The sequence below is a fragment of the Canis lupus genome, chromosome 18 (assembly GCF_003254725.2).
Source record: "Canis lupus dingo isolate Sandy chromosome 18, ASM325472v2, whole genome shotgun sequence".
Lineage (NCBI taxonomy): Eukaryota > Metazoa > Chordata > Mammalia > Carnivora > Canidae > Canis > Canis lupus.
Genome location: NC_064260.1, coordinates 54,443,271 through 54,457,665, shown reverse-complemented (window position 1 = coordinate 54,457,665; position 14,395 = coordinate 54,443,271). Strand labels below are relative to the sequence as shown.

The window sequence follows — 14,395 nt, the reverse complement described above, 5'->3', positions numbered from 1 at the left end:
CTATGGTGGTGGTGGAAACTATAATGATTTTGGAAATTATAGTGGACAACAGAAATCAGATTATGGACCAAATTGAAGGGGACAATTTGGTGAAAGAAGCTTGGGCAGTCCCTATGATGGTGGTTATGGATCTGATGGTGGAAGTGGTGGATATGGTAGTAGAAGATTCTAAAAAATTTTCAGAAGAAAAGAATTGAAATAGAATTCTACTTGCCTAAATGAGGAATGTCTTTCTTACCATCCTAAATATGAAGGTTTCTGGCTAGGTAAGGTTTGTAGCTCACAGTAAAGACCGATAACACCAAAAAAAAAAAAAAAAAGAAAGAAAGAAATCTGATAATACCAAGTGATGAACAAAAATGTGTATCCCCAGGAACTATAGTGTTGGTAAAAGTGTAAATTTGTAGCCACTTTGGTAAACAATTTGGCATTAGCTTGCAGAATCAAATATTTGCATATACTATGACCAAGCAATTCCACTTCTAGGTATATGTGCTAGAGCAAGTCTAGCACATTTGCACCAGGGAACATGTACAAAACTGTTCATAATAGAAATCCAGGGGCACCTGAGTGATTCAGTCGCTTAAATGCCTGCCTCCAGCTCCATCCTGGGATGGAGCCCCATGACAGAGGGGAGTCTGATTCTCCCTCTTCCTCCCCCTGCTCATGCGCTCTCTCTCTCTCTCTCTCTAAAAAATAGCAATCCAAATAATCCAAATGTCTAATGAGCAGGGATTGGATAAACGCATTGTTATTATTGAATTAGTTTCCTATGGAAACCGTATCAAATTACCATAAACTAGGAGTCTTAAAACAACAGAAATTTGTTTTCCCACCATTCTGGAGGCCAGAAGTCCAAAACAAGGACCTAAATGAAGATGTCAGTTGGTCCATGCTCCCTCTGGAGGCTCAAGGGGAGAGTTTGTTCCTTGCCTCTTCTGGTATCTGGTGGTAGCTGGTGTTCCTTGGCTTGTAGCCATACCACTTCTCCATTATCTTCACTTTGCCTTCTCCTCTTTTGTTTCTGACAAATCTCCCTCTAACTCCCTCTAATAAGGACACTTGTAATTGTATTTACAGCCCACTTGAAAATCCAGGATAATCTCCACATGTCAAGATACTTAACTTCTTTTTTTTTTAATATTTTATTTATTTATTCATGAGAATACACAGAGAGGAGAGAGAGAGGCAGAGACACAGGCAGAGGGAGAAGCAGGCTCCATGCAGGGAGCCTGACGTGGGACTCGATCCCAAGTCTCCAGGATCAGGCCCTGGGCTGTAGGCGTGCTAAACTGCTGAGCCACCAGGGCTGCCCTCAAGATACTTAATCACATTTGCAAAGACCCTGTTTTTATAAAAGGCAGGATTCACAGGATTTATAGAAGATCAGGGATTAGAATTTGATATGGGGGGACATTTTCTTTTTCAGTTTTCTACACTCGGCCATCAGTTTGTCACACTCAAAAAATACATTCACCCCATCCTGACATCTCCAGAAGTCTTAACCCATTATAATATGAACTCAAGCCCAAAATCTCACGTAAATATAATCAGCTCAAAACCCCATATCTCATCATCTAAACCAAGCATGATAAGACTGTGGATATGATCCTTGCTGGGGAAAAAATTCCTTCCATCTCCGGAACTGTAAAACTAGTAAGTTATGTGTTCCCCAAACGTAATGGTGGGATAGGCATAGGGTAACAGTTATAGATATTTCTACTCCAAAAGGGAGAGGATAGAAGAAAGAAAGGGATCGCTAGTCCCAATTTCAAAATCCAGCAGGACAAATTCCTCTACTTTTCAAGGTCTGGGACTAATCCTCTATTGCCCACAGTTCCAGCCTCTGCCTCTATAGTTCTGACTTCCAGGTCCAAGGCTCTGCCCTCTGGGCCTGAGGCTATTCCCTTTTGTCATGCTTCCATTTTCTTTTTTTTTTAATTATTTATTCATGAAAGACACATAGAGAGGCAGAGACACAGGCCAGGGAGAAGCAGGCTCCATGCAGGGAGCCTGATGTGAGACTCAGTTCCGGGACTCCAGGATCACACCCTGGGCCAAAGGCAGACACTCAACCACTGAGCCACCCAGGCATCCCACGCTTCCTTTTTCTTAACAGTAGGCACGTATCTGAAGTTGAGTTGTTTTATAAACCGATTTCTTGCCTCTAGAATTGTGGTAGTCCAACAGCTTTCCTTCATTCCATTCTGTCTCTGTCCCTTTCCATTCAAGATGGCACTGTTTCTGCTGAGAGATATAACTTTGGAAACCCTGTTAGGTCTCCTCTGTATGTCACATAGATTCACATCATTAAACAAGAGAGTCCTCCACAGATCTTTCCTGGATAATTCTATCTCTAGGGGATCCCTGGGTGGCGCAGCGGTTTGGCGCCTGCCTTTGGCCCAGGGCACGATCCTGGAGACCCGGGATCGAATCCCACGTCGGGCTCCCGGTGCATGGAGCCTGCTTCTCCCTCTGCCTGTGTCTCTGCCTCTCTCTCTCTCTGTGACTATCATGAATAAATAAATAAAATCTTTAAAAAAAAAAATTTAAAAAAAATTAAAAAAAAAAAATTCTATCCCTATTGCTGGCTTCTGCTGAGATGGTTGAGTGGATCCATGAGTCACACACCTAATATCCTCAACACCAGCAAAACGCTATTTCAACCACACCCATGGCCTTCTCTCCAGAGCACATTTTTCTAACATAAATCAGCTAATTTTAGTATATTTCACAATCTGGAGAGGCTGCAAATTTCCCCCATCATCATGTTGGTTCCTTTTGGTGTAACAGTTCTTTCCCTGGTATATCTTTCTCCTCTCCCATTTTATGATGATCAGCAAGAAGAAACCAGGGCACAACTTTAACATTTTGCTTGGAAATTACCTCAGCTAAAATCCAAGTTCATCATGTACAAGTACTTCTCTTGTGCTTCTCAAAATTCTTCTAGCATCTACCCTTTAACCAATTCCAAAGCCATATCCATATTTTAAGGTGTTTGTTACAGCAGCACATCATTCTTGGTTCCAAAATTTGTGTTAGTTTGCTATGGTAACTGTAACTAATTACTACAAACTAGATGGCTTTAAGCAACAGAAACTTATTTCATACCATTCTGGGTGCCCAAAGTCCAAAATTACTATCACGTGCCCAAACCAAGAAGTTAGTAGGGACGCCTGGGTGGCTCAGCGGTTGAGCATCTGCTTTTGGCTCAGGGCGTGATCCTGGAGTCCCAGATTGAGTCCCACATTGGGCTCCCTGCGTGGAGCCTGCTTCTCCCTCTGCCTATGTCTTTGCCTTTCTCTCTGTGTCTCTCATAAATAAATAAAATCTTAAAAAGAAGAAGGAGGAGGAGGAGGAGAAATAGTAGGTCCAGGATGCCTGAGTGGCTCAGTGGTTGAGCATCTGCCTTCAGCTCAGGGCGTGATCCTGGGGCCCCCGGGATCAAGTCCCACATCCAGCTCCCTGCATGGAGCCTGCTTCTCCCTCTGCCTATGTCTCTACCTCTCTCTGTGTGTGTCTCTCATGAATAAATAAAAAAAATCTTGGGATCCCTGGGTGGCGCAGCGGTTTGGCGCCTGCCTTTGGCCCAGGGCGCGATCCTGGAGACCCGGGATCGAATCCCACGTCAGGCTCCCGGTGCATGGAGCCTGCTTCTCCCTCTGCCTGTGTCTCTGCCTCTCTCTCTCTCTCCGTGTGACTATCATGAATAAATAAATTTAAAAAAATCTTAAAGAAGAAGAAGAAGAAGAAGAAGAACAAGAACAAGAAGAAGAAGAACAAGAAGAAGAAGTAGTAGTAGTAGTAGTAGTAGTAGTAGTAGTAGTAGTTGATAGGTCCAAGGCACCTGGGTGGATCAGTGGGTTAAGCATCTGCCTTCTGCTCAGGTCATGATCTCAGGGTCCTGGGATCAAGTCCCACATCACTGGGCATCCTGCTCAGTGGAGAATCTGCTTCTCTCTCTGTCCCTCCCTGTTGCTGTGCATGCTCCAGAATCACGGCATTCTCTGTCTCTCTCAAATAAATAAATACAATCTTAAAAAAAAAAAAAAAGATGTTCATAGGTCCAGGTTCCTTCTGGAGGCTCTAGGGCAGACTATATTCCTTGCTTCTTCCAGTTTGGGGCAGCTTATGGCAGCCTTAGCTTCACTATGATTTCTGCTTCCATTGTCACATTGTCTTTTCTTCTTCTGTCCATGTCAAATCTCCTTCTTCCTCCCTCTTATATGCAGGCATGTGATTGAATTTGGGGCCCACTCTGATAATCTAGGATAATATCCACATACCTCAAGATCCTTAACTTAATCGCAGCTACAAGTGTCACGTTTCCATATAAGGTAACATCTACAGGTTTCTAAGTTTCTAGGATTAGGATCTGATATCTTTGGGGGGCCATTTTTCGTCCTATCATAGTTACGTCCTTATGATGGAACATTAAACGGCAGTAACAATGAATATTTATATGCCATTCATTTCTCTCCCTACTCCAAGGTAAGCTCCATGAGGGCAGGGCCTTATTTCACTCATTGCTGTATACTCAGTCCCTGGAAAAGTGACCACCAGGTAAGTGGTACCCAATAAATATTTGCTGAATGAACTACTAAAATGGATATTTATCTGAAGAATAATACAGATAAATAAAACATTTTATGGTATAACATCAGGTGAAAAAAACAGCATACAATTTTTTTTAATATCAAATCATTGTGGGGATGCCTGAGTGGCTCAGTTGGTTAAGCATCTAACTCTTGATCTCAGCTCAGGTCTTGATCTTAGGATTGTGAATCAAGCCCCACTTAAAAAAATTTTTTTTAAATAAATGCAAAATTATCAAATAATTATTTTTACATGAAAAATACTATGCAAAAATATTGGGGATGTCAGTGAAAATGGAATAGGGAACTTCAAGAGTCCATCTTGTCACAAACACAGCTAATAAACTGGCAAAATTTTCAGAATCAGGGACGCCTGGGTGGCTCAGTGTTTGGATGTCTGCCTTTGGCCCAGGGTGTGATCCCAGGAACTGGGATCAAGTCCCACATTGGGCTCCTTGCAGGAAGCCTATTTCTCCCTCAGCCTATGTCTCTCCCTATGTGTGTGGGTGTCTCTCATGAATAAATAAATAAAATCTTAAAAAAAAAAAAAACCTGTCAGAATCAGCTTTATCAGAACTCTGGAAACAACTCAAAGTTTACATCAACCAAGTGAAACCACTGAATCTCAGTAAGAAAACTTCATTATAATTTCACTTATCGTCTCCATCCCCCAGTTCTGCAGCAGCCTTGAAGACAATGTTCATGGTATAAGTTTCTAGACAGACCTGCTACTGAAAGCATTGTGGTTGTTTGTTTTGACCTGCCTAATGGCCCTCTGAATGTCTAGCTCAAAGGGCTTGCCTTTATTTTGCCTAATTCAGAACTCTCACAGGGCTGATGTGGCTACCAAGGGGGCATTTGTTGAAAATACATAAAGGCAATTGTATTAGCTGCTACCATCTAGGACAAGGGACCACATTTGGAGAAAACAACAAATGAATAATAATTTTAAAAAAAAAACCCTTAGGAAGAAAAGCTGGGAAGTGAAATGGATTAGGGAAAATAACTTTGAAAATTTCCTACATACTCCTGGGAGTAGAGGTCCACATGCACGCTCAGGTCTGGGTACATGCTCAGAAAAGATCTGAGAAGGCCCTAAGATCTTATCTCTAGCTGGTGATCAGGCTCTGTGCAAGCAGGAAATGAGAGCTAAAGCAGAGTTGTAAATTGCCTAAGTGTTGAAGGAATTTCCCAACACACATACAGAGCGCATCTGTGAAGACTGGGAGGTTTTTGTTGTTGCTGTTCTAGGCATTTAAGGAAATCTCAGTCAAATGACTAGCAGAGCACTAAGCTAATGTAACAGAGACTTCAGTGGCCACATACTACAAAAAATGGGCTTTACAAAATTAGTTCCTGAAAAGTCACTAAACTAACAAACAATTCAACAACAGCAGCAACAAGTACTAGCATAGTAGGAAATCCTATTCCCAGAGTTGTTGCATTTTAATACTAAAAATGTCTAGTTTAGAAAAAAAATTATGATGCATGCAAAGGGAGCATGGCCTATATACATGGGGAGAAAACTGTCCTTGAGGGAGCACAGATATTGGATATTGGATATGGTAGACAAGGACTTAAAATCAACTATTTTTAGGGACACCTGGGTAGCTCAGTGGTTGAGTGTCTGCCTTCGGCCCAGGGCGTGATTCTGGAGTCCCGGGATCGAGTTCCACGTCAGGCTCCCTGCATGGAGCCTGCTTTTCCCTCTACCTGTGTCTCTGTCTCTGTCTCTGTCTCTGTCTCTCATGAATAAATAAATAAAATCTTAAAAAAATAAATCAACTATTTAAAATATACTCAGAGACCTAAAGGAAACCATGTGCAAAGAACTAAAGGAAAACATGATCTCACCAGACAGAGAGTGTCAATAAGAAGACAGAAGCTATAACACAGAAACAAAACTTCTGGATTTGAAGAGAATTAATTGAAATGAAAATTTCAGTAGAGCAGTTCAACAGCAGATCTGAGCAAGCAGAAGAAAGGGCCAGCATACTTGAAGGTAAGTCAATGAGCTTACCCCATCTGTGGAGCAGAAAGAATAAAAGGATGAAGGAAAATGAACAGAACCTAAAAGATGTGTAAGACACCATCATGCATACTAACATATGCATAGGAAGTCCAACAGGAGAGGTGGGAGAGAGATAAGGTAGAATATTTGGAGATATAATGGCTAAACACTTGGCACAAGACATAACCTACACATTCAGGAAGCTTAATTAACTTCAAGTAAGATAAACTCAAAGAGTGCTTGCTTCGGCAGCACACATACTAAGATAAATCAAAGAGATCCATGCCAAGACATAATCAAACTGCAAAAGGCCAAAAACAAAAAGAGAATCCTTAAAGCAGGAAAAGTGACTAATCATGTTCTAGACAACCTCACTATGATTAACAGCTGATTTCTCATCAGAAACCTTGGAGGCCAGAATGCAAGGGAATAATATATTGGAAAGTCTGAAAGGAAAAAACAAGGCAACCAGAAATTTTATATCTCACAAAACTATCCTTCAAGAGTTAAGGAAAAACCAAGACATTTCCAGATTAGTGAAAACTAAGACAGTTTGTCACTAGTAGACTGTCCTGACAAGAAATGTTAAAGAGAGTCCTTCAGGCTACTATGAAAGGGCATTAAATAAGTATCTCAAATCCACATGAAGAAATGAACATTGATAACAGGGATATAGGTAGATTAAAGTCAGTAATTATGTATTTTTAGAACATATTTTTTCTTATATGATTTATTTATTTTTTAAAGATTTTTGTTTATTCACAAAAGACACACAGAGAGAGGCATAGAGACATATGCAGAGGGAGAAGCAGGCTCCCTGCAGGGAGCCTGATGCAGGACTCGATCCCAGGACCCTGATCATGACCTGAGCCGAAGGCAGATGCTCAACCACTGAGTCATCCAGGTGCCCCTTTTATATGCTTTAAAGGACAACTACAATAATTATAAATCTGGGTCCTGGCGTCTTTTCAGGACCCAGGTGTCCTGAAAAGAGTAATAAAATTGATGCATTTTTAGTTAGAACAATAAAAATAGAGAGAGAGAAAGAGATAAAATTCTCAATTACTAAAATCAGGATGAAAGTAGGGCATCACTATCAACATTACCAGATACAAAAAGGATTATAAAAGAATATGATGAATAATTGTAAATCAACACACCAGATAACCTAGATGAAAAGAAAATTTCCTAGAAACACACAAATGACTAAGACTGACTCAAGAAGAAACAGAACATCTGCCTTCAGCTCAGGGTACGATCCTGGGTCCCAGGATCAAGTCCCACGTTAGGCTCTCTGCATGGAGCCTGCTTCTCCCTCTGCCTATGTCTCTGTCTCTGCCTCTCTGTCTCAGTGTCTCTCATGAATAAATAAATAAAATTCTTTTAAAAAAGAAAGAAAACAAAGCTGAATAGACCCATAAGAGATTAAATAAGCAGGATGCCTGGGTGGCTCAGTGGTTGAGTGACTGCTCTTGGCTCAGGATGTGATCCGGGTCTGGGGATGCAGTCCCGCATCGGGCTTCCTGTGAGGAGCCTGCTTCTCCCTCTGCTCCTCTCTCTGTATTTCTCATGAATAAATAGATAAAATCTTAAAAAAAAAAAAAAAAGAGAGAGAGAGAGAGAAAAATTAAATAAGTAAAAAAAAAAAAAAAATCCCAGTAAAGAAAAGGCTAGGACCAAATGGCTTCACTGGTAAATTCTCTCAAACATTTAAAGAATTAATACCAATCTTTCTCAAATTCTTCCAAAAAACGGGGGATCCCTGGGTGGCTCAGTGATTTAGCGCCTGCCTTTGGCCCAGGGCATGATCCTGCAGTCTCAGGATCGAGTCCCGCATCAGGCTCCCTGCATGGAGCCTGCTTCTCCCTCTGCCTGTGTCTCTGCCTCTCTTTTTCTCTCACTCATGAATAAATAAATAAAATCTTTAAGAAAAAAATTCTTCCAAAAAATAGAGTGTGCTTCCTAATTCACTCCATGATGCCAGGATTACCTTGATATTAAAGCCAGATGGAGACATCATAAGGAAAGAAATCTATAGAGCAATATTTATGAATATAGATGCAAACATTCTCAATGGATTACTGAGAAATTTGAATCCCACAACATATTAAAATGATCATACTGCATGGGCAAGTGGAATTTATCCCAAGAATGCAAAGGTGGTTCAACACATGAAAATTAACCAATGTGATATACAATATTAATGGAATGGAAGAAAAGAATCACATCACCATCCCAACTGATGCAGAAAAATAATTTTATAAAATTATCTATACCAACAACCTTATTGATGAGCCTTGGAAATATTGTGCTAAGTGAAATAAGCCAGTCAAAAAAAAGACAAACGCTGTATGACTCCACTTACATGAGATACTTAGAGTAGCCAAAATCATACAGACAAAAAAGTAGAATGATGATTACCAGGGACTGGAGGAGGTGAAGGTGGGAGTTATTGTTTAACATATACAGAGCTTCAGTCTTACAAGATGAAAGTGCTATGGAGATAGGAGGTGGTGATGGTTGTACATCATGAATACATTTAATACCACTGAACTGTACACTTAGCAGTGGTTAAATGTATGTTATGTATATTTTACCACAATAAAAAAAGTTGGGAAAAAGCCCACCTAACACTCTTGCATGATAAAAAACACTTATAAAAGTAGAACTAGAAGGAAACTTCCTTAGCTTGATAAGGGAGATATATGAAAATCCACAGCTGGGGCACCTGGGTGGCTCAGTAGGTTAAGCATCTGGCTTCAGCTCAGGTCATGATCTTGGGGTCCTGGGATCAAGTCCTGCATCAGGCTCCCTGCTCAGCAGGGTATTTTGCTTCTCTCTCTCCAGGGACACTCATTCTCTCTCTTGCTCACTCTCTCTCTCAAATAAAAATAAATAAAATCTGGGACGCCTGGATGGCTCACCAGTTGAGGGTCTAGCTTTGGCTCAGGGTGTGGTCCTGGATCCTGGGATTGAGTTCCACACCGGGCTCCCTGCATGGAGCCTGCTTCTCCCTCTGCCTGTGTCTCTGCCTCTCTCTGTGTGTCTCTCATGAGTAAATAAATAAATAAATCTTTAAAAATAAATAAATAAAATCTTAAAAAAAAAAAAAAGAAAATCCATAGTTAATATCAAACTCAATGGTGAAAGATTGAAAGCTTTACTCCTAAGATCAGAAACAATTAAATATATATATAAAGATCAGAAACAATATAAAGATATCTGGTCTTGCCTTTTTCTTTCTCTTTCTTTCTTTCTTTCTTTCTTTCTTTCTTTCTTTCTTTCTTTCTTCTTTCTTTCTTTCTTTCCTTCTTTCTAGATTATTTGTTTATTCATGAGAGACTCACACACAGAGAGAGGCAGAAACATAGGCAGAGGGAAAAGCAGGTTCCTCACAGGGAGCCCGATGCGGGATTAAATCCCAGACACCGGGATCACACTCTGAGCCAAAGGCAGATGCTCAACCACTGAGACACTCAGGCTTCTCTGGTCTTGCCACTTGTATTCAACATTTTACTGGAAGTTTTAGCCATAGCGGAAAGTAAATAAAAGGCATCCAGATTGGAAGGAAAGTAGTAAAAACTATATTTGTAGACGGTGAAATCATATATAGAAAATCCTAAAGAACCCACACAGAAACCATCATCACTAATAAATGAATTCAGCAAAGTTGCAAAATATAAGATCAATATGCAAAAATCAGTTGTATTTCTACACACTAGCAATGAATAATCTGAAAATGAAATTTAGAAAAGTAATCTCATTTACATTACCAAAAAAATAAAATATTTAGGAATAAAATTTAAAAAGGGTTATAAGACTTGTACCCTGAAAACTACAAAACATTGTTGAAAGAAATTAAAACAGGCCTGAGTAAATGAAAAGACACCTTGTGTTCATGGATTGTTAAGAACCAATATTGTAAAGAAAACAGAATGATCTACAGACTCAATGCAATTTCTATCAAAATTCCAACTGTCTTTTTTGCAGAAATGAGCAAGCTGATCCTCAAATTCATAGGGAATTGTAAGGGACCATATATAGTCAAAACAATCTGGAGGGCAGCCCCGGTGGCGCAGCGGTTTAGCGCCGCCTGCAGCCCAGGGCGTGATCCTGGAGACCCTGGATCGAGTTCCACGCCGGACTCCCTGCATGGAGCCTGCTTCTCCCTCTGCCTGTGTCTCTGTTTCTCTCTGTGTGTGTTTCTATGAATAAATAAATAAAATCTTAAAAAAAAAAAAAAACAATCTTGAAAGGGAAGAAAAAATTGGAGAACCCACACTTCCCAATTTCAAAACTTCTAAAAAGCTACACAACCAAAACAGTGGGGTACTGGCATAAGGATAGACATATAGAGTAATGGAATAAAATTGAGAGTCCAAAAATAAACCCATACATCCACTGTCAATTGATTTTCAACAAGAACACCAAAATCATTCAATGGGGAAGGAATAATCTTTTCAAATAATAGTGCCTGGAAAACTAAGTATCTGCATGCAAAAGAATGAAGTTGGACCTTTACCTCACACCACATACAAAAATTAACTCAAAATAGGTCAAAGACCCACATGTAGGACCTGGAGCTATAAACTGTAGAAAAATTAACAATAAATCTTTATGACCTTGGATTTGGTAATGATTTCTTAGACAAGACGCCAAAGAACAAACAACAAAAGAAAAAATAAACTGAATTTCACCAAAATTTCAAAAAAAACTTCAGTGCATCATAGGATATTCTCAAGAAGGTGAAAAAAATGACCTAAAGAATGAGAAAAAATATTTGTAAATCATATGTATCCTATAAGTATTGTCCAGAATATATAAACAAGTCTTATGGCTCAACAATAAGAATATAATCTAATTAAAATGGGCAAAAGGATTTGGATAAATATTTCTCCAATAAAGACATGCAAATAATCAACAGGCACACAAGAGGTTCAACAATCATTTATTGTTAGGGAAACGCAAACCACAATGAGATACCACTGCACACTCACTAGGATGGCTTTTTGCAGGACATAATAAGCATTGGTGAGGAGGTGGAAAAACTGAAATTCCTTCTTTTGCTGGTGGGAGTATAAAATTGTACAGCCACTGTGGAAAACAGGTAGTTCCTTGGAAAGTTAACCATTGAATGACCATATGACCCAGCCACTCCACTCCTAGGTATATACCCGAAAGTACCAAAGCCATGTGTAAAGAAAAACTTGCCCCGTATATACATAGTAGACAGAAAGAAAGAAAGAGAAAGAAAGAAAGAAAGAAAGAAAGAAAGAAAGAAAGAAAGAAAGAAAGAAAGAAAGAAAGAAAGAAAGAAAGAAAGAAAGAAAAAAGAAAGAAAGAAAAGAGAAAGAAAAGAGAAAGAAGAGAAGAGAAGAGAAGAAGAGAAGAGAAGAGAAGAGAAGAGAAGAGAAGAGAAGAGAAGAGAAAGGAAACAATCCAGATGTCCCAAAAAAAAAAAAAATCCAGATGTCCATCAACTGAGGAATGGGTAAACAAACTGTGGTCTATCCATACAATGGAATATTACTCAACCCAGAAAGGAATGAAGCACTGACACATGGGTGACCCTTGAAAATGTGACGCCAAGTGAAAGAAGCAGGATATAGAAGGACAACTATCATATGATTCTACTTATGTGAAATGACAAGAAAAGGCAAATCCAGGGAGATAGAAGAAGCAGATGGATAGTTATTAGCAGGGATGGGAGAAAGGGGTGAATAGGGAGACTCTGCATGATGGTACTGAGTTTCCATTCAGGTAACAAAAATGTTCTGGAATTAGTGGTGATGATTCAATGAAGTAAAAGTCACTGAATTGTACACTCAAAATGGTTAAAGTGGTGAATTTTATGGTATGTGAATTTTACCTCAATGTTTTTACAAAAAGACAGGAAGGAAATACATCAAAATGATAACCTTTGGCGATTTTGTTTTTGCACTGCTCTGCATTTTCCTGTCTGTCTACAATAAACATGTAGTATAGTAACAAACTGAAATCTCTCTAGTCATTGAGTAAAACAAGCCTCTCCAAGTCCCGAGTGCACACAGATCTCCCAGGGATCTGGTTAAAGTGCAGATTTGGATTGAGTGGTGTAGGGGGGAACCTGCGAATCTGCATTTCCAGCAAGCTCCCCCAGACCTCCCTTTGAGCAGCCAGGCTCTAAAAGTCCGCAGCCCTAGGGGGTGGACAGATGGAGCAAGCAGTTCCCAAAGCTGTGCTGCCGACATGGAAAAGACCGTGGCCTCTGGATGCCCTCCCGTCAGGGCCTGGGTTGGGTAGGACATATGTACACTAAAATAAGTATTCATTGTTTATCTGAAATTCAGATTTAACGGACTATCCTCTATTTTTTATTTGCTAACTCTGAAGCCCCAGAGTGGGGTAGGGTTGGAGCTGTGGTTGCCCAGGCGACCTGTTCCCAAGGCACTTCAAGGAAAGTAAGAGCAGTTTGCTAGGTGGTCTGGTTGACCTAATGGGCAGCCACCACCACGGCTCCACGGCTCACCCCAGGTGCCTTCCTCCCCTACTGCCCTTGGATCCATTTCACTTGCCTGGTCACCTCCTGGGGAAGGCTCCTGGAACGGGCTGGCTACCTGGTCCAACCGCACAGCGAGGAGTCCCCTCCAGGTCACCACTACAGGGCAGCCTTACCAACTGACCAACCCATGGCCAGTAACTATAGGAGGCAGTTTGCACAGTCACTACTGCAAGGAATTTGCACCAGGCTGACTTAGATTTGAGAGGAGGCATGGACGAGTAAGTAACTGTGTCTAGGCCTCGACACCCACCTGTTAACAGATGACATTCCCAAGTTCTGATGAGGATGAAATCCCATCTAAAAAGTTCTTAGCTTAGCGCACCGTCTGGCACCCAGTAAATGCTCGAGATATTGGGGAAACCATTATTTTTCTTCTCTTTCCCTCCCACAATGCCCAGCACAGTGCTGAGCACAGCTGACACCAATGTGTGCTCACAGAGCTAAATGGCAGGAACATTCTGGAACAGTGAAGAGTCACGTGCTCTGACCAACATAGGTGACCTCTTTACACCTTCCAGCTCTGATTCTAATTTTTTGTGACTTGAGGTTAAGTCCTTTCTTTCTCTATGCCTTGGTATCTTTGCAAAATGAGCAGCCTCTCATTAGCCCCAGTTCTGAGTTGGGATGGGGGTGGGTGGTGGTAGGGGGATTGTGGATGGGGTCTGTGCCTCACCTGGCTGGCCTCAGTGGGGTGGAGTCCATGGGGAGAGGGCGGCTTGGAGATTCCAGTGTTCTCCCTGAGGCTGCGGTGAATCCTCTGTTTCTAGTTGGGCCGGCTCTGGCTTATTCCATGCTGTTTCATTGTCATTGGCAGGACTGGGCTCGGTGAAGCTGGACCCAGTGTGTCCTGGTCCCTCCCAGTCCTTATTGTCTCTCTGCAGGAGCCAGAGCTCATGTGTTCATCCCTTGGGATGTTGGGTCTATCCAGCCTTTTAGGGATCAGGGCTGCTGGCCCCAGTATAAAGGTATTATCGTCTGTGTTGCTTCCAGGCCCCAGGCTGGCAGTGTCCCTCCTGCCCCTTGACCGGATATGCCAAGCCCCCTCCTTTACTCTCTTGATTTCTGCCCTGTTCTTTCTGTGATTGGCTGAAGAGGGGAGTGTGGGCTGGCAGTTTACCTTACATAGAGCCCGGAGGCAGCATCTGGGGCTGCTTGGCTCACCCAAAGGCCCCCTACCCACCGCCCCCAGTCAAGCTGGGTCCTCTTCTTCCTGCCCAGCTGAGGCAGGGTCTGGAAGGGCACAGTAGC

The 14,395-nt window shown here is 41.3% G+C and overlaps 1 protein-coding gene across 3 annotated transcripts in view; it reads right to left on the bottom strand.

Annotated features, from left to right (window-relative positions):
- Positions 1-14,392, bottom strand: part of RAB3IL1 (RAB3A interacting protein like 1) — a 44,718-nt gene extending 30,326 nt beyond the window's left edge. For 2 of the 3 annotated variants that reach the window (XM_025446449.3, XM_025446454.3), the window contains exon 1: positions 13,821-14,392. Coding sequence is in view for 2 of the 3 variants with exons in the window: in XM_025446454.3 (XP_025302239.3) it covers positions 13,821-13,849 (29 nt within the window). In the remaining variant the exon portion in view is untranslated. Of the gene's footprint in view, positions 1-13,397; positions 13,430-13,820 lie in introns of those variants that run through there. The other variant, XM_025446453.3, reaches the window with a different exon arrangement.
- Positions 14,393-14,395: the final 3 nt, after the last annotated feature.